The 25,843-nt window shown below is 35.2% G+C and overlaps 1 protein-coding gene across 22 annotated transcripts in view; it reads left to right on the forward strand.

The window, feature by feature from the left end:
• Positions 1–25,843, forward strand: part of Patronin (calmodulin-regulated spectrin-associated protein patronin) — a 46,688-nt gene that overhangs the window by 11,484 nt on the left and 9,361 nt on the right. For 15 of the 22 annotated variants that reach the window (XM_034339798.2, XM_034339803.2, XM_034339806.2 and 12 more), the window contains exons 2-16: positions 12,582–12,677; positions 17,030–17,245; positions 17,321–17,775; positions 18,293–18,408; positions 19,122–19,232; positions 20,555–20,639; positions 20,785–21,004; positions 21,076–21,586; positions 21,679–21,845; positions 22,487–22,498; positions 23,182–23,358; positions 24,495–24,628; positions 24,715–24,868; positions 24,950–25,151; positions 25,245–25,477. In XM_034339798.2, coding sequence (XP_034195689.2) covers positions 12,582–12,677; positions 17,030–17,245; positions 17,321–17,775; positions 18,293–18,408; positions 19,122–19,232; positions 20,555–20,639; positions 20,785–21,004; positions 21,076–21,586; positions 21,679–21,845; positions 22,487–22,498; positions 23,182–23,358; positions 24,495–24,628; positions 24,715–24,868; positions 24,950–25,151; positions 25,245–25,477 — 2,889 coding nt within the window. Of the gene's footprint in view, positions 1–12,581; positions 12,678–17,029; positions 17,246–17,320; positions 17,776–18,292; positions 18,409–19,121; positions 19,233–20,554; positions 20,640–20,784; positions 21,005–21,075; positions 21,587–21,678; positions 21,846–22,486; positions 22,499–23,181; positions 23,359–24,494; positions 24,629–24,714; positions 24,869–24,949; positions 25,478–25,843 lie in introns of all 22 variants that reach the window. The other 7 variants (XM_034339799.2, XM_034339804.2, XM_076690579.1 and 4 more) reach the window with 5 other exon arrangements.

A 25,843-nucleotide genomic window follows, 5' to 3' on the forward strand; every position in this document is an offset into this window, starting at 1 on the left:
AAAGCCTATTTTACTTGTTTTTTCAGTGGAATGATATTTTTTTTCATACATTCAACGAGAATAGTATCTTCTTCTTCTTTGTATCAAAGAAGATCTGCAAAATTTTCAAGGCATCATAAATTGAGGATGCATAAAGGATAAGAGCGTAACAAGACTTTCAGAGAAACGATTTGCACGATTCTGGAATTTCTAATTGGCTCTCCGATTTGTTCGCGCGTATAATGATTCTTTGACTATAACCAAAGCGGCTGTTTTAACGAACTCGGTGAAATGTCAGAGAGGGTACTTTGAAATAATTTCTGAAAGTCGTATCGTAGGCTACGTCGTCTGGTTGAAGAGTTTTTTTCTGGCACGGTGCTCTTTCTAGTAGCTCTGCGAACCTCTGCTCGAACATCTCGAGTTCCCTTCGAATCGTCACCCCATCATCACCTCGTATATACACGGTGAACACTCGGAGAGCCAGTGAAAGCAAATTGATAGAAGCCTTTTTCAAACTTTTTTCTCCCCCTTCATTTTCACTCCGGTTAAAGAGATCGTGTAATTCACCTTGTTTCTATAGCGACTACCATTTCGAATTTTTACGTGAATATCAAAACAAGACACAAATTATTTTTGTCTCAATTAATTGGAAAATTTAAAACAACCCAGTGTGGTTTTTGGATTTATAGTATTCTTCCTCTCTCCCCAGTTCAATTATTTTGACATAATTCTCTGCTGTAATTATACGCTTGTTTCGTTACTAGTTTTCTTCAACAAGCAACAAAGAAACTGTAGCTACCAGAAATTACCCGTATCTTGTGCAAATGGTTCGCGTGGGTGCGTGTGGGTGTTCCCAGACACAGTATTATCTTTATTTTCATGGTTCAAGCGAGCTTAAAGGTAACTCTCCCTTACTTATCGATAATTTATTATTACCGTTTCCAACAACTATTTACCTTTCAGTTAGCAGATTATGTTTCCGGCATTTCGCATATCTATTATCCGTTCCTTGCGTAATTGTGAACCTTTGTTGATATTGGAATTGATCAATTCGATACAGAACAATGTTTTCCTTAAGTTTCGATGTGTTTATATAACAGTTATTGGCTTGAAGGTAGAAGAAACTTTTTTTCTTTTCTTTCAATAATACAATACAGAGTTTCATTGTTTAACATTGATTGGTTCATTCAAGTAGGTATCATAGTGAGTGAAAATTTTCTGAACTCAAATCCTTGTTATTTTAACCAATTTCAGGCTGGGTCTTGAATGACCCAGCATCAGAGGGCTAAACTCCGTTCAGCTCGGTTTTACCATCATTCTGCTGCGAATAGAAACCGAGAGTTCTCTTTTCCCCTACGAGTGCGTCGAGCACCGTCTGGAAAGTCAGCTGGCACAACACCATAAAGTACCAAAACCATCGTACGATGATTCATGAGCTAGCAGCACCAAGTTGGCAAATTTTGGACCAGCCTGCCCGAAAGTTCATCGACGGAAATATTCCGACTCGCGGAAGAGGAAACAATGAAGGAAGAACGGGGATTTCTACGAATAATTACTATTTTAAACATTCATGAATTATTAAAAAATATCAATTTTTTTTTTTACTACAAAGTGTTTTTATTTTTAATATCGTATTCTGAGAACTCTTACTTTCTCAATATCGCAATTTTCTCTAGAAAAGCCTGATTTGATCGCAACTATACTTCAGAAACTCTGAAAAGGAAATAAATTAAAAATGAATTTTTACACTTCTTGATGATTTTTGTATCACCATATATTTCATAAAATCGAATGAGTATAAGCGAACGAATACTTTTAAACGGTAATGGATATTCTTGTCGATGAGTCAATGACCTGAATTGCATCACGGTAAAATGCAACTGCACAAGACTGGCGCGTGTGCAAGCGTACTTACGATTAACCGCGAAGAAGACTTGCTCGTGCTCGCGCGTGTGCATGCGACACGCATCGTAATATGCATATCACGTGTTTATACGTACCGTGCATACTCGTACAGATCGGTCACGCTGGGATGGGATAACTTCCTTTGCTAGATAGTATAAATTAACTAGCAAGCTGGCGGTTCTAGGCTGACCGAGCGACGATTAACAGGGGAGAGAGATACCACCACTCCGAGTGCAATAATTAATGGAAAACGTAAAGAATTAATGAATCTGCCGTGTAGATATCATTAAGATTCTTAAAAGATTATCTGGTGTTAAAATTAATTTTAATTCGGTGGAAAAATTAATGTTATTAAGTATTGTATATTAATTTATTCATTTCGAAACGAAAGTCTGCCATTATTTGATAACGTAAAAGTAAAATAAAATTTAATTGAAATAAATAAAATGAATGGAGCATACAAGTGTTACGGTAAAGTGGGTCAAGTTCATTCGGATACTTCTAATTAAAATTTGCAATATTCTTTCGTGGTTTGTTGGAGTATGGATCGATCTGCTTTTCACTTTTGCAATTTTCAAATGCAATTTTCAAATTATTTTTAAATTATGAATATTCACGGTGTTACTATAAGAAGTCTAGAAGATGTACTTCTTTGCTATGGAGCATGAAGTCGCCGGTCGTTAACCCGTTGTAATTAACGAAGAAGCTAGCCATGGTCAGACGGTCCTGGACTTGAAACGATCATTGCATTGAACGAAGAAAGAGAAGAAGAATCACAGATACGATCAGTTAGAATTTCCGGCCATTTCTTCGTGATCATTTCTTTTCTTTTTCTTCTTTTACCTAGTCCAGTTTTTAACTTTGTTCTACCTCCAGGTAACTTTCGTTTACATTGTCCGAAAATAACCCATTCGGCAAGATCATTTACACTTCTTCAGAAATTCGTGTCAGTGGTAAGAAATTTAAACTTCAGCACGTTTTTCTTTTCTTCGAACAACTTCACCTCATTCTTCAGAGTTAACGAAGATATTGATTTATTTTAACAAAATAAAATAAAATTGAAAGTGATATTTAGTATGCAAAAATCCTCTTATAGGTCACTTTCGTTAAAATTCTGTATCCCGTTATTGCTTTCGATTAAATAAAACTGGTTCCTCGAAAAGCCATTGGCAAAGAACCATGGATACCATGGAGTTACTTCGGGTAATTCGACCAGAAGAAAGTAGAAAGTCGTCAAGCAACCGCGTTTATAGGTTTTATGCGTTAATCGAATGTGAAATGCATTAGCACGCGTATGTGATACTCTCTGAGAAACCGATACCTTGTTTGAAGTTAAAAATTTGTAAAAGTTTCGAAGGATCTTGCAAATCAATCGTCAAAGCTGTAGGATGAAATTTTTTTGTTAGAAAAACTATATTTTTGAATTTATTATTTATAGTATTTAATTCGATCAGAATCTTGATCAGATTTATCCACCTTGATATTATAGATTCGGTGGTTCAATATTAATTGCATCGAATTTGACGAAGTTTAGATCATATCTGTAAGATTATTAAACTTGAGAAGTAGCTTGATTAGGGTTCCATAGGGAGGGTGTGTATTCCTAATCTCATTAGAAAGTTAAAGCGACCATGACCGAATGTTCAACCCCTCTTTTCCGAACAATGCTATCCAATTTTCATGGGTGTGCTGTTGTAGAACAAAACTGGGCCGCTTTAGTACCGAAACTGAAATTGCATTCTCTTAAAGTAATACGATTTATGTTCAAAAAGAATTGCTCCCAATGAAATATAATGTGGCTCGAATAAAATTATGGGGAATTTAAGTTATCATTTTGCTGATTTCGAAATCTCATTAGCTCATTAAAATCTAAGAGTGACACAATTAGCGTAATTTCCTTGTGAATGTCTTTCGGTGCCGCTTCTTCAGGATGTAAGTTTTCAACCTCCCTATATCATGGCTTCGTTTCTATCTCTCTTCCTTCATTATTTTATCTATCGAAATAAAATCAAATCTAGTCAATGGCCTATCACATAGTTGCCGAGTCGGCATCTTTGTCGTTGTGTAATGCGCTTAACAACTGTACGTTAAAACAGTTAACGTGGTCATCGGTGCGTGGATCACGATCCACATACGAAACAGTGCGAAGTTCTTTCGCTGCTTCGTTCACGGAACGACCAGTAGTCTTTCACCGGTCTTTCCCCGTGCGCGTTCTTCAAGTTTAATCGAAGGTAAAAAAAAAAAAAATAAAAACGAAATGATGGACAGGAATTTGGTTCGCCGTGAGATGCTCGCGTTCCGAAAGCAATGAACCACTTGTGCCGAGAGAATCGGAGACTTTTCTGTGCAACAAACTTTCCGCCTGGATGATTTGGATACTTAGGCTCGTTTTGGTAAGGACGTTGAACCCGGGAAAGTCGTGGATTTCAAAAATTCGTTGCGTAATTGATTGAAATTCATTTCTCTTTGCGCATTCGTGAAATATTTAGGTTGTATGGAAAGTACGTGTCGCTTTGGATACTGTAATTATCTACTTTAACCCTTTTATTACCGAAGATGATTATAGGCAACTGACAAAATTGAATTTTTTTAGTAGCCTTTTGCTACTACACTTCTAGTATATAGTATTTAGATTTTAAAATAGCATTGCTGCTTCAGTTTTGCTATTCACCGCAGACATGGCTGACACAACATTCAAAGTATTAATATTCAATGTTTGTCTAACTGCCTACGCCGTCTTCTTTTTATTTCTACTGGATAGGATACATAAAAGGAGCTGTGCGTGGGGACGTCAGGGACGACTCCGGTGTCCTTTCGGTTTCATCGATTTTGGCAAAGCGTCAGCTATGCAAATTTTAAAAGTCGCATTTATTTTACGGTTGCACGCGTTCGTCGAATATCTTTCCTCATTTTCCTTGTCTTTTACAAGGAAAGTTTGATAAAAAGAATACACTGCGAAACAGTCCTCGTGTTGTGAAAAATTTATTTTATGAAATATTCTGTTGATTCTTTGATGTGTCATTTAATTAACCCTTTCATTAATATAATTAATTGTAAAGAATTGAAAATAGGAAGGATGCAATGGAAATTTTCATATGATAATTAGAAATAATAACACTTACTCTAAAAAATTTCATTTTGTAAATAAAATTTTAGGAAACAAAATGATTTTTACATAATTTAATATAAAAAGCAAAGGCGACCGTAGCGAAAGGGATAGAGTTGAGCCTTTGATAGATGCTATGAGTCATAAATGACCCACCTGGCACGAAACTCGTTAAATATATTCAAAATCACTGTTGTTCCACTTTTATGCAATAAATTGCTTAATCTTCCGCGAAAGTGATTTCATTATTGCGAGAATATATGAAAAATCGATTGGAATAAATTAGCAGGTTAGATTTATCGAGTTGTAAACAACATCGATTTCGTTTTACGACTAATTGTTTCGATCCATCGAGTCATGGTACTCGCAAAACCACGGATGTATGCAGCTACCAAGCAATCTCGGTAATTACTGAGACTGAAAAAGAACGCTCGTTACCGTTAACCACGAACCGATTACCTGTTTGCAAGCGAGCTCAGCAAATTCTTTTGGTTTTGCTAGGACTCGAAACAGCATTCCAGGATCTTTTGATTATCCCACAAATTGCATTCCATCGATTTTCTTTGCAAATTTACAGTTTTATTAATGAAAATATTTGTCAATCAAAAAAGCAGTCATCTCTCTATTGAGAAAATTAAACAGTTTCTCTTATCGAGGACTGTTGCATTTTGTCATCACAAGTGTAATGAATTAAAAATTTATTGTAGTAAATGTATTCTGGATTAGATATCTGATCATAAAAAAAAGTAGAATATCCTCTCAAGTGCAGTTTGAAATTAAGTGTGCTGCTGCAATTGCAGCGTTGCACTCGTTGCACAGGGGGACAGAAGTATACTGGTTTTCTTATCAGAAGATAGGAACGTGTGACCTTAGAATAACTAATCTTTATCCTTGATAAGGCTCTTTAATCTCTTCTGCATATTCCAGGGTTGGGTTTATGGTTAGCGAGAAAGCATTCAAAAATATTTTTCATGCGAGAAAAGGCTAGTGGTTTCCATTTAATTTTCCAATATAGCATTATTTAATTTTTTAATTTTTTTAATAAGTCATTTATGAACAACATAACTCACAAGGTGTTATTTTTGTAAATTTACAAACGTAGCAATTCATTGATAACATTTTTCATTCACAACTTTGAAAGTTACTCCAATAGTTCTGTTATATAAATTGCTTGGTTTCGAAATTGAATTTCAAATTTTATTCAAAAGATTGCTCAAGACTCATTGTGATCAAGAATACTTAATGATCCATAGATCGCCTACAAATTTTTAACAAAATCCGACTCACTTGTATGCTGAACATCAGATTTGCAAATTCCAATGGCCACACCGAGAAGTTACGTCAAAGCTTCGTCTATTTTTAAACGTTTACTCGGTTGCAAGAAAGCAGGAACTGTTTTGTAGCACGAGACGCCTAACCGCATATGAGGAACAATATTCCTAAGGCACGAGGTTTTTTCATCTTCGAGGTGTACATCATTTTCATCACGGTGGTTTTAAGGGGGAAGCCTCGGATTACGAAGCTAGATGCATTAGGTAAACGTCTATCGGGAAACAGGTAACTGACCTACAACGATGGCGCGGCATGAAAGTGCGCCGGTCAACGCACCAAAGCACTTCTAGCCTCTTCTAATCTCGGTTTCGTGCTCCAATTTACTATTTTGCGGCTCATTTTTTTGACCACCGTGTCACCCATATGTCGCTTCAATTTTCATCAACTATATTATTAGATTATGCATAATCCAAAGTACCTATTATGAAATAACACTTTTACTATATCAGTTTGAAGCTTGATACACCCCTATTTATTTTCTACCAAATTGAGAAAAATAAATTCTAAAAATTGTAGTGTTGACAAATTATCCTTCGTTAACAAAATTTTAACATCATTATGATACGAGCGAATTAAATTTATGAAAATGTGAAATAAGGAGTAGAGAGATTTGAATGTTGAGTGAAGAAAGAAGAAATGCAATTCGAGCGAGATAACATTCTCTCGATTTTATTGGCTGCAATTTACGAGCAATTTGATTTCCGTTTCGCGAATTGCTTTCGATGTATGGCTTGAGTGCAGATTCGAGTGCGTTTACTTGCAATACTGCATTCAACCGGGGAACCCAATGTTGTATAATGGGACGTTAGGTCGTTCTTGAGGAACAGTTACGATGTAACGTTTAGAGGTCGTAATTTGATGGGAATGTTACACGGTTTGACTACTATGCACGTGCTGTATTATGTGTATATAAATAAGTGGATTATGTGGTGTTTTATATGACAATTTTCTATTCCAAGAGAATGCGAATTGAATACGATGAACTTTTCGTTTCCTGGAAAATCCGTGGACTATACACCACATATCAATAGTTTGGATATAGGTATTAATAAAAAAAAAGAATATTATTAAAATTTTTATTCTCATTAATAATGAAAAACAGAAATTTGGTCTGTAAAATTTCATAATTTAATTTATACCTGCAAGTTATAAAGGTGTAGTGTAAAGGATTATAAATAGCATTAAGTTTTATAAAAATTTATTATTATTTATTATCATAATTAAATTTAGAAATCATGTAAGAGTTAAGATATGGTGAAATATCAGTGATATAATTGTATGTTATGAAAGGGTTAAGTTCAAGTTCAATTAAAGTTAAGGACAGTTTTTGTTCAATTTCTGAAAGCTATCTAGAGACAGTTTTCAAACAGCGGAGATTTGCAATAGAGTAAGCTCTAAGGGTTCATTTAGCCGCCTTTCTTCAGACACTTTTACTTGCTTCTTTTCCTTCACAGCTTAGCCTTGGAAACCGTAGCAAAACTAGCGTTGGCGAGTCTTCGACTTTCAGCCCACACGATCCTTGACCACAGTTTGCCCACGCGACAGAAAATTTGCAATACCGTGAAACACACAATCTCTATATCAATACCTCTTAATTGTTCACGGCTTTGTGCGTAATTTAAACAATTACCAACGATAATTTGAACGTTTTAAATTGTCCAAGCCTGCCACAAACATAAATTGAATTCTGTTGCACGATCGATTTTGCTTTTAATGGAATTGAAATAAATAATTAAACTGTATCTGGGTTGAAACAATTCAGTATCCTATCTGTATCATCGTATGATGATAAAAAAGTAAGATCTTCTAAGTTTCTGTAAACACTACTTTCTAGAAGACTGTTTTATTCTTAGTGATCGTGAGTTGATAGTTCGATCGGATGTTATGTTTTTACGTAAAAGAATTTGTCTTCTTCCGGTGAACAGTGTACACAAAGTTTCAGGACAAAGAATAGGATTCCCGTGACGACAGGAAGTCGAACGTTTGTTTGATCGAACGATAGGATCCGGGCAGAAAAAGCTCTGTCAACCCTTTTCGTTCTTATCGTTTTCTCCTTGCCATCTTTTTACTTGCATTTTACCTCCTTCACTTCTGTCGTTGTCAGTTTTACTCGTGTGTATAGCATCATAGAAAATTCATATTTTATTTTTGATAAGTCATATTGCAAGAAAAATAATTTGATAAAGAAGAAAAATAGAATTTATTATTAAATTGGAAAATTATTATTTGAACTCTTGAACTGAAATCATAGATTTATAATATTATCAAAGATCATAAATGGCCTCGTAGGTGCTATAAAAATATATTACTCACAATTGAAGAAAAGCTATGCACCTTATAACGGTAAAAGATTAATGGAAGGATTAAGATATAGTGAAACGTTAGAACGTATAATTATAAAAATTCAACCAAGTGACAAAAATTAAGAGTTTAAAATGAAATAGTAATTTTCAGCATGCCTAGCTTTATAAGTGTTGTAAAGTGGCACAGTTTTAACGGTGCTTTAAATCAGGAAATCAACAGCAGAATGCAATTTCACTGCACTGATTTGATGCAGTGAAACACTATACGTTGGTAATCATGCCTTTACTATTCTCTTACGGATAATCTTGTATCACGATTGAACTTTTCTTGTTGCTTAACCAGGCTTACAATGCAGAGCGATAAATTTCATACTGCGTGTACTCCTGTAAGACACTCATTAAAGAAAGGTAGTCTCTTTCTTTGCAGGTGCGTACAGCTTGTTTCAATGATTGCGACAAGCAAACCAGTCTCGTGGAAATTATTTATTAATTTGATATTCCATGAGTGTTATTTTGTAATATTTTTCTGTCATAAATTCCTATTAGATTTTTCATGTTTCACGTATAACTGGTTATTCGAAACATTTTGACATACATATTTTATGATAAAATTCTCCATTCAGTTTAATTAGTAGAATTTCTTTTTTGCAGTGACATTCCACTAGAATTTCTATGAAATTTTATGAATGATGATATGTACTTTCACGATTTATTTAACAGCCTTGTCATTCCGAATAAAACTGATAATCCTGGCAAGTGATTCTATCTTATTGGATCGAGCCACACCTATTTTGATCATAGCGAGCACGAGTGGAAGGTAACATCAAATAGTGATTGATAACCATTTTTCTCATGATATTTATAAAATTCGTGTCATAATATATTGAGTTCATAGATAGAAATAAAACGTGTAATTTCTTTAAATTTAATTGCACTAAATGAAATATATACTTTTTCTTTTTTATCTAATAATAAGGTTTCTTTACAAGTTTTCTTCCTTCATTAATTAATAGAGAATTTAATAAGTGATAAATGTACAGGAAAGAAGCAGTCTCCTATTCGTGTTTACAGTACATTTAATTAGGCGTAACTCACCGTTTTGCAATAAACGACGTATTATTAAATGGATTCTATAATCATTTTTGCAATTAACAATATTAACAATCAGACGTAAACGATAATGTTTTCCTTTCTCGAATATCAAACATTTATTTTGTTTGATTTTCATAATCTTTGAAAGTTCTTTAAGATACATCCATCACAAAAGAGTGTAATTATGTAAATTATTTCTCATTTATGCATACGAAATGGGCTATTAAAAAGTTAATGTTGTAAATTTTCTGGAAACTTTTCATTCGGCTAATTATACAGATTATTTTTGAATAATGATAATTAATTACCATGCATATTTCATTTACTCATCGTTGTTACGCAAAAATTCATTAAACAGATAGAATGCACCGAACGGTATAAAGCAATATGGTAAAAAAATTTATTATTATCGTTAGTTCTCAATCATTACGACCGCCTCATTTCTATGTAAGCATTAGAAACTTCCTTCCTCGTTCCATATTCATTTGCATAACAGAAGTGCAACTCCGACCTCGTGCTGCCACTCCTAGCTTTTCTAGGCCTCCAAGTTTCTGCATTCTCTCCTTCTACTTGAAATTATTGGAAAAGTTGATCATCTGCAAATGTCTGTTTCGAAAACTGTGCAATCGGAATCGTTTCAAGTACAGTCCATCATTGCAAACTTAACACTTTACCAAAAGTTTATGAATAGCTTTTTTGATAATATTGATTATTGATTGAAAACCAATTAACACTAAAACTGCCAAACCAGTTAAAATGGTTTGTTTCAAGTTTCGTATTTTAATTTATGAATTTTATCGAGGTATTTTTACTGAAATGTATGTTGGCTATTGTCTAAATCAAGAATGGATATATATAATAAATTATATTTCATTCCTTACTTATTTAAGTTTCCACATTATTTTCAACTTAAAAATTAATGTGTATCAAACCTCGATAGTTCTAGTGCTAATGAACCTTCGATTATTGGAATAATACAAATTAGGTGTTCTATTAGTAAAAGAAAATTGAAAGTAAGATTTACTTCTTTTAATATTGAATTACTATTAACATTTATGATTTCTGTAATTTTATATTCCTTTTCTAATTTCTGAAGTGTAATTAATGCTAGATAACATGTAGATAAAGATAATAAGTATCCTTTACTATATTTCTAATAAATGTACCTTGCATTTATTAATTAAATTTTTATATAATTATCCTTTCAGAAGAATGATAGACATATCTGGGTTAATCTGACTATCATTTTGAAATATATTTCACGATATTCATTCATGTAGAAGCATTCAATCAACCTAGAGAACGTTTCTATTCATACAATTTTTGTATTCTTTAGGATTATTATAAGCTATAAGAAGATAGTATAAAGTATATATAAATGCTTATCTCGGTGGCTCGTTTAGTATTACATAGCTGGATGCATTAAATATTGAAGATCTTTTAGACCAACAGCGCTCCTTTCAGTGTGTCAACGTCTTTTTGAAACGTTTTACACCGTGACTCGATTATCTGACCCACTTTCAGAATCTCTTGTACACTTCAACTGAAATTCACGTACATATTCGTAAATCCCAGGATATTTGGTTTATCGGGATAAAATTCATCTGGTCTGAGAATTTATATGTATGCATGGATTGTAGATATAATTGTGCCAGGTCGACAGAGTTTTAATTTATTAAGTCTAAGTACCATGACAGAGTCAGATTTACCTCTGTCAAAATGAGATCTGTGGTTTCTCTGTTCGAAAGTAGATGATGATATACATGGTTAGCCAAAAGTTTAGGTCCTTCTCATTCAAATTAAACTTTATGGCATAAATTTCGTAAAATTTCAAAATTTTGTAATTTTAAATTATTATTGATCAAACCTTATAGTTTCAAAATATTGTTAATGGAAATTCTTCCTTCCCATTTTCAACGAACAGTACATGAATGACCCATTTGTCTATCACATAGTAGTTTTTCTTATTAAAAAAAAAAACACCCTGTATACAAGTAGATAAATAGGTCAGTCATGTATTGTTTTCCACACAAAGGTAAGATCTCACCTTCACCTTGGAATTCCACGAGGTACCTAAAGAAATCTTCCTGGACCAACGTGTATGGCCTACGAAATGGAGCATGAAGCATCATTCAGGGTCGTCTATTTCGAAGGATGACAACTATACGTATAACAATGGTTCTGCTGATCAATAACAATGATTGGCTGGACTTCGTTGACCCCTTTAACTCGTTCACGTTTTCCAGCCTCGCCCAACTCTGTAAATCGGCCTTCTTTCTGACGAAAATACTCCTACGGTTTGTGTTTCGTGACCGTCCATCGACGTGAACATTGCTTTTATCATAATTAAACACGGAAAAGTGTATAAACATTAATTAAATGGAGTAACGTATATAATTATCATTTTTCAAATTGATCGTAGACGAAAATTTGATTAATGTCGTCGAGATTATTTCAAAATATCGTCTCCTTTTCTTGTCAAAAATCATTTGATCTTATTCAAGGGAGTGGCACTTGAATATTTTACTAACAATAAGGTGGGAAGAAGCGTCTCGAGTGGATGGCAAGGGGCTTATGTTATTGTCAGGTGAAAGGTAGCGGAGATCATCTCGAACGAAGGTGTAACAGAAGTACCCCTCCTCGGTCGATTATTTTATGAAGCTGAAAGAATACTGTAAAAAGTCTTAACTCCTTGTCTTATGATTTCTCTAACAATTGAATTCTATGAAATTAGATTGTTACTTTTTAAATAGGTATTAACAACATTAATGAAACAGGTTGTGTATTATTGATATTTTGAAGAAATCAACATATACTTAAGATCAACTAGCACTTACTAATATCATGACTTTTTATTATTACAGGCCAAACAACGTGCCTCCGTAAAATGGCTCCTGTCGAAGGCGTACAACAACCGAGTGCCAGAAAACCTTCGTGAGCCGTATTATGTTGACCACGAGGTATGTAATCTTGCTGTTTTACGACACAGATATTACAGTCAATATTGTAATCAACAAATGAAAACTTAGCTCTTCATTAGTCTGAATTCAGCTGGTTTCACAATCAGAAGATATTTCAAGAAATGATCTAATTCTAGCTTCTATTACTGTCTTTTTTTTACTAAATACAGAAATTTACAGAAATTAAAATATTTCAAGTTCGATATTTAAAAAAAAAGTTATAACATTGTATATTATTTAGGGATCTAAGATCAGTCTAATTTATTTGTTCTAATTACTTTTGGCACGATTTTAAAACGTTAGTTGTAACAATTGAGCCAAAGAAGGCATTCCAGCATTCCATAGAAATTCGACGCAATTGTCAGTCTGTTAAAATAAACAAATCCGTATCGACTGTTATGCGACCGCATAACTGCATCTTACGTTTCGCGTGCAACCTGTGCGTGAAAACCTTGCTGTTTGTGTGGTTGATCCAGTTAAGCCAATCAAATTACCCCTCAATCCTCTGTATCCGACCTCTTTCCTAGTGCCAGTAAATCATGGACTCGCGGTAACGATGTTCCTGTCGCGTTTTATTTCTGTTCTGTCGATTCGGGATGCGTTTAATCAGCGACCATCCCCTTCTTTTCGTCTGCTTCTCGAAAGAAATTCCACGTTCGCCGATTCACTGTATCGACACGTTCAAAAACAATTGCCCGTGTTGTGATTATCAAACTTCTGACAATTTCCTTCTTCAATGGAAGAAGTTTAACATGTTATATGTGTTACATTGAAATTTGAAGATTTGTGATAAATATTGGAAAGTGTAAGCAAAGTGTATTATAATATTTACTTATAAGAGTATTTCTTTTTAATATTTGCCAACTTCCAAGCATTGGAAACGTTACATGGCAAAGGGTTAATTAACCCTTCATTAAAAATCAATGTATATTTTAACGAAAGTTTCACATAGCTTCGAATTTTTCTCGCAGAAGGAAAAGCTCGCATAAAATCACGTAATCTCCGTCTTTAAGTCTGCAGAAAGTAATTAACAACAGCGAGGCACAGGAGCAATAAGATATCGCAATTAATTGCAAGGGAAGAATTAAACGAACCTCGGCTATAGATGGTAACGAGGAAAAATTTGCAGGATTCGCGAATAATGATCCCAGCCGCGTTAGATATCAATCTCAATTCATATCGCTTGATTAACCGACAAGAATCCTTCTTTAATTAATCGTCTATATTTTTTCTCGCGCGAGACACCGATCTTCCTTCTATACTTTTCGTTAAATTTATCTCCACCGTTCTTGAACTTTCGTTCGAATAATCGGTCGTAAAGTCTTGACTTTCCCTTTAAAGTCGAAGGTGTGTAATCTGACGGTGATTACGAGTCTCCTGGAAACAATGGAAGAGAGGCTGGCTCTTCTCCAGCGAATTGTTATCATCTTGCGGCTTTCTTCACCTGCTTGGGGTTCGAGCATCTGATAATTGATCGTTTCCACTGCTTCTTCTTCGCTTTCAATCTTCTTCTTGCTGCAATATTAGAAACAGTGATTTGTAAATACACTATTAATCAAAAGTATAGGACCATCTATTGATCAAAGCGCAAAGTGAAATTTTTAAACATCTACAAATAAATAAGAATATCTTAACCTTTCGCCGGGATACTGGGTCACTGAGTTCCAGGTGAAATTCTCATTTTTCAGGACACGCCCTCGAGTTCTTATTTTTATTACAAGAAGATTTAAACATTTCATTTAAATGTCACTCGAATTTAAATTCAAAGCTTTGATAAATATCTCACAATTTTTTCTGATTTTTTTAAAGCCTAGAATAACATAAAATCAGACCCGAAAATAATAAACGTTAGTTAAAAAAGAATATTGCCAATGGACGGTTAAATATCTAAAAATATCTGGAAATAATTTTATTTCATTTTTTCTAATGGGTCGTGTAAATAAAATACAGTAAAAAGCTTCAGGGAAAAAACCGACCACTCTGAATAGTTATTTGTACAATTAAAAACAGAAAAAATATCAAATAACATTCGCAACAATGTTTCAGTTTTACCCTTTTATTATTATTTTTTATGTATCTCATTCTGTGTATCTGTAAACCTGCAGATAGAAAAATATATCAATTGAATTTATATTTCTTGCGACCTGTATTATGGAAATGGTATCATATTTTTGGTTGACAGCGTACAATCAAATCTTTTATCGACGCAGACTTTCTGTCTGGTGAAAATGTCTTGTCCGCAAAAGGGTTAAAACCTATCCCGGATGTTTTCTCTCGTTCCGTTGTTTCTGCTTTTACTCGCGTGTCTCCGTTTCTATTTTTTGTAGGCCGTGCCTTTTCACCTGGCCTGCTTCATGTTTATCGACTCGGGCACGAATGTTGCGACGTCAGCTGCTCGCGAAACTGGAATTGTTTTTCCGACTTTCCACCGCCCGGTTGACATCTGCAAACTCGTTTACTTTTCGGTAAAGGAAATCACGGTCCGCCTTTGAGGAAAATGACGTCTTTCGTTATGATGAAAGAAAGTCTCCTATTTATTCATTCGCATATTTTTAACCTTGTAAATCTTCGTGAATGAACTGGACGATTTTCATTGTTAGTAAATATTATTAATGAAGTGAAATTCTTCGTACAAAGTGATTGCGTAGTTCGAATTAATTGAAAAGCAACGATATTCCAGCGTAATAACTTTCTAGTTATTTAAGACGAACGATTTCCTTATTTATTGTCTGCAGATTTTTTTACGTAACGATGCTTTTCGAGCCAATTTTTTTTATGGATCAAGAGCGGATATAATGGGGTATCTTATATGCAACTGGTGGCTCATTTAAATGATCACATAACAAAATTTCGAATCATTATTACACTTCATACACTCTTTATGATTTATTATTTCATATCTTACATATATTTCTCAAATCAAATGTTTTCTGGTGCAACGAAATCAGTAACACGATTTAAGGAGGAGGTCGATGTAGGCACGTTCATATATGGTTTTAAATGAAAATCTTGAGGAAAAAGTAAATAATTAAACCAGGTTGTTCGATCGCGCTCTTGCGAAGTTAGACCTACTTTGATAGCAGTTCGAGTGACCGACAAAACATCAACTTCGCCCTAATTTTTTTTTCCTACCATGGCAAAGATCGTAAAGGGAGAAACGAGTTTCCGCATTACGTTAGAGATCCGTTGCAGCTTGGCGATTTAAGTAAAGGCATCTTGGCATGCGAGATCTAGTTTTCCGACATCTAGGTAAATCGTGCCTTGAGGGGATCCTTGAAATCGCGTCTTAAAAATTCGATCATTCGTTCATCTTCTTCGAATAAATTGCCTAAACGAATCATTAGTGTTTATGCGATCCCCTCTGGATAAGATAGCTTGAAGTTTAATACAAAATTCTTCATTTAGCCTAAATTTTATTGATTTGTTTGCATAATATGGAGTATCCTATGCAGCTGGGCTCAGCTATCATTTTAAAAATGTGAAAGATAAGGAAAAATTTAATTAAGCAAAATTAAATGACGTCGAATGGAGCATCGCGTGATGTACGTGTTAGTTCCGGAAGTGGAGGCGCTTCGAAGATTTCAAGGTCTACTTTCTTCAATGAGATCTTGTATTTTTCTAAACGGTATCAGATGCATTTTGTTATTCTCTACAAAAAAATGTTAAGGTATTTGAGCTGAAAATTAATTAATTTAGAAGATACCTTAGGGAAAAACTGCAGGAAATAACAAAATGTATCCAATCACACAATCTTTTTACAGTTATAGTTTACCTTAGCGGGACACCCTGCATAATGATTTTTTCTTCTCGATCCATGGTAAATTTTGCGATCGTTCATAGTGTCGCGTGTATTTCCGTTACCACGGTGCATCGTCTCGAGTTCTTCGCGTTTCCGTGCCCCACACCGGAAATTACGGAATACTAATATTTGCTCGTTGCGTCTGCCGGATATTCTTATGCGGTTGCGGCCAACCTATGCTCCATGGGTATTGTGTTTCAAACTGCCTCTGCGGACAGATCAGTTTTGACATAATCTGATTTCCCCAGGCAAAAAGGTTGCTTTCTCTGTCAAGAGCTTCATTTTTATATATCATATACTTGCGATAAAAGATATTGCTATTGGAGACATAAACTGATCGTGTTACTTATCTCAGTTATTCTCGTTTAGTTGAGAGATATTGGTATATTTGGAATTTTTTCAGATATTTTTAATATTTAACGAAGTGTTTGTAACTGAATTTACCACCAAGTGTTAAATATTTGGAATTTTTCAAGTGTTCAATAAAAAAGAAATTATCATTCATATTGACCGTGTGTTTGCATTTTTAACGAATGTAAATTTCTTTTTAAAGGATCAAGAACACCTGAAGCCGCAGATCGTCCACGCACTTTCCAATGCAGAGCTCTACTGTTTGGCATTGGCAAATATCTATTCAGATCCAAATTATCATAATCAGAATCATTGCGGTATTCTGCAAGCTCTTGCCAGAAAGGGTGTTTACCTTGCGGAGCCAAACAATACTCAACTCACCGAAACGATCCTCATTCAAAATTCACCACTCAAAATGGTAAGATTAACATCGTGTTTAATACTAAAAGAAACATCTACTTCTTCTCTACTTAAGTTGGTGTACGCGTTACAGTCCGCGCATATGGCTGTGATAGAGGGCCTGATGGTCCTGTACGCGAAGGAAGTAGTGACAGGAGATCGAGTGGTGTCGGCGATTCGACGGTTCGATCCCCAGGCCGATGTGGACGTTCCAACGGACCACGAGAAGGGTCTTCTCCTTTGGATAAGCCACGCGTCGCACGCGTTGATCGCGAAAATTCAAACGGAGGAGGGTGCCGGTGACAAAACCCGACTGCCAGAGTTGCCAGCTGCCAAGGACTTCCAATCGTTGTGCGACGGTGTAGGCCTAGCCGCCGTCGTCGCCTTTTATTGTCCCGGCGAATTGAATTGGATGGAGATCCGAGTGTCGAAGAGACCATCGATCGCGGACGCGTTGCACAATTTATCCTTGGTCCACGCGTTTTGTAACAGATGTCTACCGTATTCCATTTTTCATATGCAACCCGAAGACGTGACGTATATGAGGGGGTAAGAAACTGAAGAAGAGAACGTTTAACATTGTTACACTTAACCCTTTGACTGCGATACCGCGCGATATTCGCATGTCAGCCGCTGTGACTGGTCGTTGCACATTGTTATGTTTATTGACCAAAGTACACATTCAACTAATTAGAATAAACTTAGAGGACGTATAGAGGATGTATACTGTATACATATACATGCCTTTCGTAGTCAAAGGGTCAGTACTGTTTGAGGTTTCTGAGTGTATGCTGTATCTGGAAGGAAATTGTTATTAATGTTTAGGAATGAAGAAGTTACACCTAGAAAACTCAAACATTATTAAATATGACAGCTTATCATACATAATCCAATCTAGTGATGAGTGCTTATATAATCGTTTCTTTGTAAGGCAAAGATAAAGCTCCGAAGAAATTTCATAAAATTTGTTAATCATTCAAGAATGATTCTTGAATATTACAATGAGTCACGGTGTTGCTGTATGTTCAAAGTTTTCTCTAATTGAGCATCTTATTTCTGTGATCAGGTCAATGAAGCAAAACTTAGTCGTTTTCCTGGCGGACATGTACAACGTTCTGGAGATACATCCCGCGAAATGCGTTCGTTATCCGGGCGAGGAGAGGGCGATGCAGTTCTTAGATGGTACGTAGATCAATGAAAAGAAATTTGAATGAAAATTCTTAATTAATAAGTATATTTGGAGAGATTTGTTCGACACTATGAACGCACCCTTTGATCAGGAAGGGCTGATGAATATTTTGGTATCCATGGATTAATGTGATTGGTGAAGGCTGCGTACATTCTTGTATTGGACTTACCCGTTCTATAATTTATTTTTACTTTATACTTTATTTCCATGGAATCCCGTTTCTACTGCGGCCAATCTAATCTCTCTGTTCCCTGTTAAGCCTTATCCGCAAAGAATGTTCTTTATCTGATTGCTTAACCAGAAAATTATCAAAATGAAACGTAAGAAGCATTGGCTGCGGTTGGAACGGTATATCACGCTTTTTATCAGTGTCAGTACACACACTCGTTCCCAGTCTCGAGATCCAGGTCCTTCTAGCAGCGACTAACGATACGCGTAACTACTCTACTTTCTTCTTAAAAAAAAGAAAAAAACAAATGAAATGTTTGATTAAGAAAAGGTGAAGAGAAAAAAAAAAAAACTGAAAAAGAGCAGCAACGATACTCCAAGTAAAATAATGTAATCACTATAATGTAAAACTGTAATATTTCCATATATTTCTATGGCGTAACCTTCTTGATGCTTGACAACCAACGCTATCCTCGCCTTCTTCTTTCGTCAACTTCCGGTTGCCAATGAACGAATACGGTGCCGGTGACGGGTGCAGCCTGCCCGCGCAATAGTCATGGCGTAGCTCATAAAAGAAGTCTACCACAGTCTATAGCTCCGATACCTGATCTGAGAAGCAACCTCTCCGTATCCGCGCCAGGCTTCACAGGTACCCATAACGTTACCAAACAACCAAATCATGAAACTAGGTGGTCTTCTCTTGTGAATCGCGTTTAATCGCCGACATGACGTGTTGATTTTTTGTAGAAACGTTCACTGATATTTAACAAATAAATAAAATACATCGTTCAGGTCTTCCGAGGGAACAACTACCTCTCGAGTTTGTTCGTTCGTTCCTCGATGTGTGTTCTTTCTTTTGGCTCTTTCTTCTTCTTCTTCTTTTTTTTTAAATTTATTTTTGATTTATAGTTTCTTGGTTTTCCTAGCTGTTTCAGGCCATTAAATTTTAAATGCCATACATTTTACTATGCCGTAGAATTGGTATTGCTGTATTTTTCAGCATTTAGAGAGAAGAATAATAAAACATGTGTTGTGCATTTAAAAAGTGGCCCCCTGTTTAGATTATCTGTGTAACAAGAGGCAGAAACTATTAGGCGTACCGCTTCTTTACTAACAATCTTATTTGCTCGATATTCAACACCATGGCACGTAACTGATCCTCCGAACAAGAATGCATGCACGTTTTTGCGATAAACCGTTACTTAACTTATTAAACATTCAGTTGCTGCTTGCGTTGTCGTTCGCTTTCCTTTTATTTCCATCATTTTGCATGTTTACCTTTTTGTCATGTGTCGTTGAGCGATAAGGGGAGAAGTCTGGACGATTCATTAATATATCCACTCCATATTGAGTTAGTATACTTGTTTTGCAACGTACATTATCTATGTTATCGCGTGTTTTGTTCATTTGTGTTTTGTGTGTCTCCACAGTGAATCATTTTGTTCTCCTTTTTTATTTTTTTTTATAAAATTTTTTATTTTGAATGGGTCACCGATTCGTGACAACAATTAGAAACACTAGAGATTAGTTTGTGTACCATTAACCCTTTGGTGTATTAATTTTTTTTAGACTCAATTGATCCCTAGTTGAAATTGGAACATTGTATTTTTCAAATTCTAGCTGAGATTTAAATTCAAATTTATTTCATGTTATAAGACAAAGGGTTAATGAATTTTTTTTTGCTCACCAGACGAGTGTATTTTATCACAATGTGTAACACTAGCTTTCGTACCATAGATTTTGATCCTCGAAACTCGAGCGCATTGAATTTGTAATACAATTTTGTAAGTGGTAAATTTTTGTGTGGCGCACAAGTTTCCTTCGGTGCTTCACGATGCAAAGTTTGCACCGATGGATAGGATCCTTCTGAACTTTTACCGTTTCACGCGTCAAAATAATTGCTGACTTAGATATTGACACTATCCTCTGTACGTAGATAGACAATCAATACAGCATTGAATTGTTTTCTAGTTGCGAAAGCACCCTCGTCGTCCTCCTCTGTCAAGAAGTCGCAATCGTTGCAACAAACTGCCGAGAATTATTCTCACGATGACAGGTACAGTTTCATATCATATTTAAATACTTGAGATCCTTATAAAGACATAACGAGAGTAGTTAGTTAAAAGACGAATAAACTTCTCACGTGTCACAGAATGATCTCGAGTAACCCTTGTATTTCACTAATTCTGTTCACGTTGCAGACGAGCGGGAAGCGAAGAAAGTTTCGTAGTCCATCGAGGTAAAGGCATTCCTACGTTAAGCTCCGTAGCTGATGAGAAATCTGTAACTAGAGCAGACGCCGCTGGTCGGCCGAGCAACTGGGAAGATCAGAGGAGAAGCTCTTATGCTGGCCGTCGATCCAGACGTAACAGCGTCTCGGATGATTCTCAGTTGACCATCGAGAACTTTGGTGGATCTCAGGTATTCAGAGCAAAGCGTGTTGCAATAAAAAAATGAAGGAATTAGTCGAGTGATAACGTCTGTCTGTGCAGGATAACTTACATAACTTCGGTAGAAATCCGGACAAAGAGGTCGGAGCTCACATAGGAAAACGTAGCACCACAGAGCCCACGTTACCCGCAAGATCCAGCGTTCAGGATGTATACGGTAGCGGTGTTCAGCACATACTTTCTGATAATGGATACGGGAACGAAGAACCAGCGAAACTGAGAAGGCAAACTTCCAACTCCAGCTTGGACAACGTCGCGCTCAAGCAGATTTTACATTCCAGTGATAACGATAATTCGGAAGGAGACACGTCCAAGTTGGCGAGCTTCGCGAATCTAAGTAGACAAAGCTCGGATAAGGGGATCAATCTGACGTATACGGAACAGGAACGCGAGGATATCACATCAAAATCGAATCTTTCGAACAAAAAACACGGCCAAACGAACGGTAACGGGAATGGGGAAAAGAAAACGACGTTTGCCACCTTACCAAACACAACGACATGGCAACAGCAGAGTAATCAACAGTCTCAGCAGGCGGAACAACACTCTGTTGGTATGTATTTGTTGGTCGATGAATGTAGATTGTAGAGTTGAAATGAGGATGAACGATGATACTGACCGGCTAAATGAAATTCGTACGAGCAGATGAAAACGGTGGTAACACGATTATGGCATCGCAACTGAATAACATTAGATTGAAGCTGGAGGAGAAACGGCGTCACATAGAGAACGAGAAGAGGAGAATGGAGGTTGTCATGTCGAAACAACGTCAAAAAGTGGGGAAAGCTGCGTTCTTGCAAGCTGTCACCAAGGTAAAACCCGCGATTATGTTCACACTGACGATTACGAAGCTCGCGTTCTCCATTTTGGACCTCATGATCGAGTTTCAGCCAGACCACTATCATGGCCTTTTTAATGATTTGTTTCCTTCATTGATACTTGACAGAAAAGTATAACTTAATATTATGAGGATTTTAGTTTAATTAAAATGAAACAGAACATTGAATACAGCCATGAGGTACTTGAAGTTTAGCTACGGGTGTTTAGTATAGAGCAATGCATAAATTGTAAGTTGAACACTAAACGGTTTCTTTTTCTTCTGCAACAAAATTTTCTTTAGATTCTGAAGCAGTTGAACATTTTATTGTATATTTGCATACATATTTTATTTGATTTCATACCTGGCTGTATTACTACATTCGATTATTTTGAAGTAGCGTGCAAGCGTGCTTGCAATAATAATCCTTTATTTCAGGTAAATGCAGCATATTTTTTCAATACTTATTTTTTTTTTTTTCTAATATCTATTCTTATATATTGTTAGCTTCTCAAGTAATGAATTTGTGTGTAGTTGCAAATGCGACATAATCTTGATGCCTAATTATGGTTCATGCAAATAATCTTTATTGCCAGCTGTATACTATTGTAATACTTTCTCTTTCTAATCTTTCAGCTGTACTTGGTGGTAAGTGCATGCTGATGCAATAAAATTATATTATAAAATTAAATAATTATATATAGACTACACACTTGATACAATAATATAGGCTATCAGAGTTCATTGAATGCCATTCTGATTTTTCTGTTTCCATATACAAAATCTTCCTATTATTAACATAAATATGGATGTACATTAAACAAAAAGCAATGTTTAAATTAATGCGGTGGTGGTATGCATGCTGTACTTACTCTTTAGTAGTTTCTTACCAACAAAGTTACATTCAACTTAACTTGTTTACATTATTCAATAATCAAGATAGAAAAAGTTCTTGATATAGATAATACTATAATAGATAGTTCATAGTAAAGGATTTATTGCATTGAGGAAGTTAGTTAATAACAATGAAAGCACCTTAGTTCCTTACCAAAAGATTTAAACAACCAGATAGAAAGTCGTACTTTCATTGATGTTGAAGATATGCAGTATGGAAATTCTTGAAAAGTTCTGAAATGGTGCAATAGCGAATAAAGCCATTGGCAATGAAGTATTTGCAATTCTTTGAACTGGCTTTGGCATTTAGTGCTTGAATGTAACATACATTTCACTGTGGAGAACTCCGACCATGGTGTGGTGGTTGGTGACATATAGGACTCGCCATATGCGGACTCCAAGTACTTAACAAGGCACGGTGCTTGGGCTGGTTGCAGGGTAAGGTTAAATCTCCTTCTTCGTCAACGTCTGGGGGGGACAGTCCGGCTGAAATTGGTCCCCCCACTCCTGTAACCTCCGGATCTTCGGGGGATACCCCGACAAGTGTTTCCGAGACGACCCTCGTAACCCAACAACCCTCTCAAGAAAAACCACAGAGACCCTTCTCGCTCAAGGTACGATATTTTAACAGAATGTTCAATGCAGATGAACATTTGAAAGCAATACACTTGCTGATTCGCTGATTTGTTTAGATTTACATACATACATGCTTATGTATGGCTTTTAAGTATTCGTTAACTCTCTTTTGTACCTATTAGTATTTCTGCTTCGAAGAACACAGTAAAAGATTTTGAATATTTATTCTTAATTATATTAATACATAAAAATATGTAAAGAGTAGTAATAATGTGCTATAGTGTGCTGCAAGTAAGATAGACAGTGTGCTTAATATAATTTCTTATTAAAGGATAGTTTTATTTGAGTTCTTAACAACAGATAATCATTTTGCTTCTTGTCGCTTATATTTAGTCATAGAGGAAAACGAAACAGTCCCAATGCATTCTGTGGTCTTTAAAATGAATTTGATATTCTGCTCCCACATTTCAATGCAGTTTGTACAATATCGCTCTCGGAACGCATGGTACAGTACTAAACACTCTCTGGATCAGAAATGTGTTTGGAAGTTGATTTACAGTTGTTGTTCGTGGTGGTGGTACTTTACTCTTGTATTCTATTTTTCATTCTTTGGCACAAAAATCTTAACAATACCAATTTTACATTGGAATAATATGTACTGTATGTATGAATACATTGGATTGATTTAATGTTATATATGTATTTTTAACTGAGTAGTTAATGGTAGCAATTAATCTGTATTAACTGTAATCCTACCTGCTACTTTGACTAAAAATGATAAAAATGGCAATTCTAGTATTTGCAGTTATTAATTAAACAAGTATATAAAAATAAGGTTTATAAATTATCTCTAAATTTCTGATTATCAAACATATAAGATATCCAAATTAAATAATCATCTGAATACTATTTTTATTTCTCACTTACATTAAACTCCCATCCCTCTATACATTGTACATCCACAGGTAAACTATGTATGTTTAATAGAGATATTTGTACACACATTAACAAAATTTAATATCCTTTCAATATAAAATATACATGTGTAGGAATAATTTAATAAAATTTCAATAACACAAATTTGCCTGTAGGTGTATGCCATACCAATAGTATCAATGGAAATTCTATTTACATCCTTTAAATAATCTTTTCATATTTATACCAATCACTATAGGAAATTAGCGAAGATGTTCGGGATGTTGAACACAAATGGTTGGAACATGATGGTAGTGCACCATTTATTGAAACAAGACGTACTCCAGATATTGAGAATATGGATCTTGAGCAATATCATCAATCAATCTCACAGTCAGTATTTATAGTCATTTGATAGAACATTTGTATAAATGTTCAATTTTGTGGCCTTTTTTGAATAGACATACACTTTTTCACAGAATGAATAACAGCCTTAGTGAAATACAAGCTGATATACAACGTTTAGCAAATCAACAGAACCAGATACAACAGCAACATTTAATGACCCAACATCAACAACAAATGCAACAGCAGCTGCAACAGTTACAAAGTCTTAGTCAGCAACATTTGCAGGTATGTATTATTTTCCACCAATATTTTTTTGCTTTGATTTTATTATTTTCTAATGTCTATATCTTCTTTCTGGTTCTTTAGAGTTTTGGAATAGCACCAATAAATCCATTAACATCTAAACTTCAAGATTCTCAACAGCAATCTCAGTTCTACTTACATGATCAACCACAGCTGCAAAGACGAATGTGGGGTCAACCACCTCCTACTCAAAGTTTAGCAAATGAAATGGCTGCGGTTGGTTACCAGCAACCTATGGATCCACGATACGGCACTCAACCAACAAGTACATATATTATGGATCAATTGATTAAACAAAGTTTAGATAAAAATAAACTTTTAGGAATTTATAATTTACTTTACGTCACAAAATCTATAGCTTATCAACAAGATATGCGCTTATATCAAGATACACGAAATTGGGGAACCCATCCACCTCAACAGAAAGGATTTGTTTTGCACGATACTCCTCAGGAACCAAGGTACCTTAACGGTGGGGATCATAGTCTTTGTAATAATCAAATGAGTCACCCTGGTTCTACATATCCATCATCTGCATCTATCTTCAATCAAACTCCACCATCTTCTGCTAGTCCACAACATCGTAATGCTGTGAGTAACTTACTTACGTCCATTGTTGTTTAAAAAACAATAAAATATATCACTAAATTTAACAAATCTAGCTTATAAAATTTCATTTTACTTAGATTAATTATATTCGTAATGAAACATAAAGAGGGAATGAAAAATATTTGAAATGAAATGAAATTTATTTGTTCGAATTGTATGATGTTTCATTTTTTTTTTTGATCAGTTGCATAGCACATGAGTTGCTTCATATATATAAGTAAGCAGCAGTCAAGGAACCAGTTAGTGATGTAATGCACATTTATAGATACTCTTTAACACTTAGTATGGCAGATGTTCCTCGTACCGAAGTTTCAACGTTCAGACGCTTGTATTTTCTAGTGAAATTAT

This window comes from Osmia lignaria, chromosome 10 (assembly GCF_051020975.1).
Source record: "Osmia lignaria lignaria isolate PbOS001 chromosome 10, iyOsmLign1, whole genome shotgun sequence".
Classification (NCBI taxonomy): domain Eukaryota; kingdom Metazoa; phylum Arthropoda; class Insecta; order Hymenoptera; family Megachilidae; genus Osmia; species Osmia lignaria.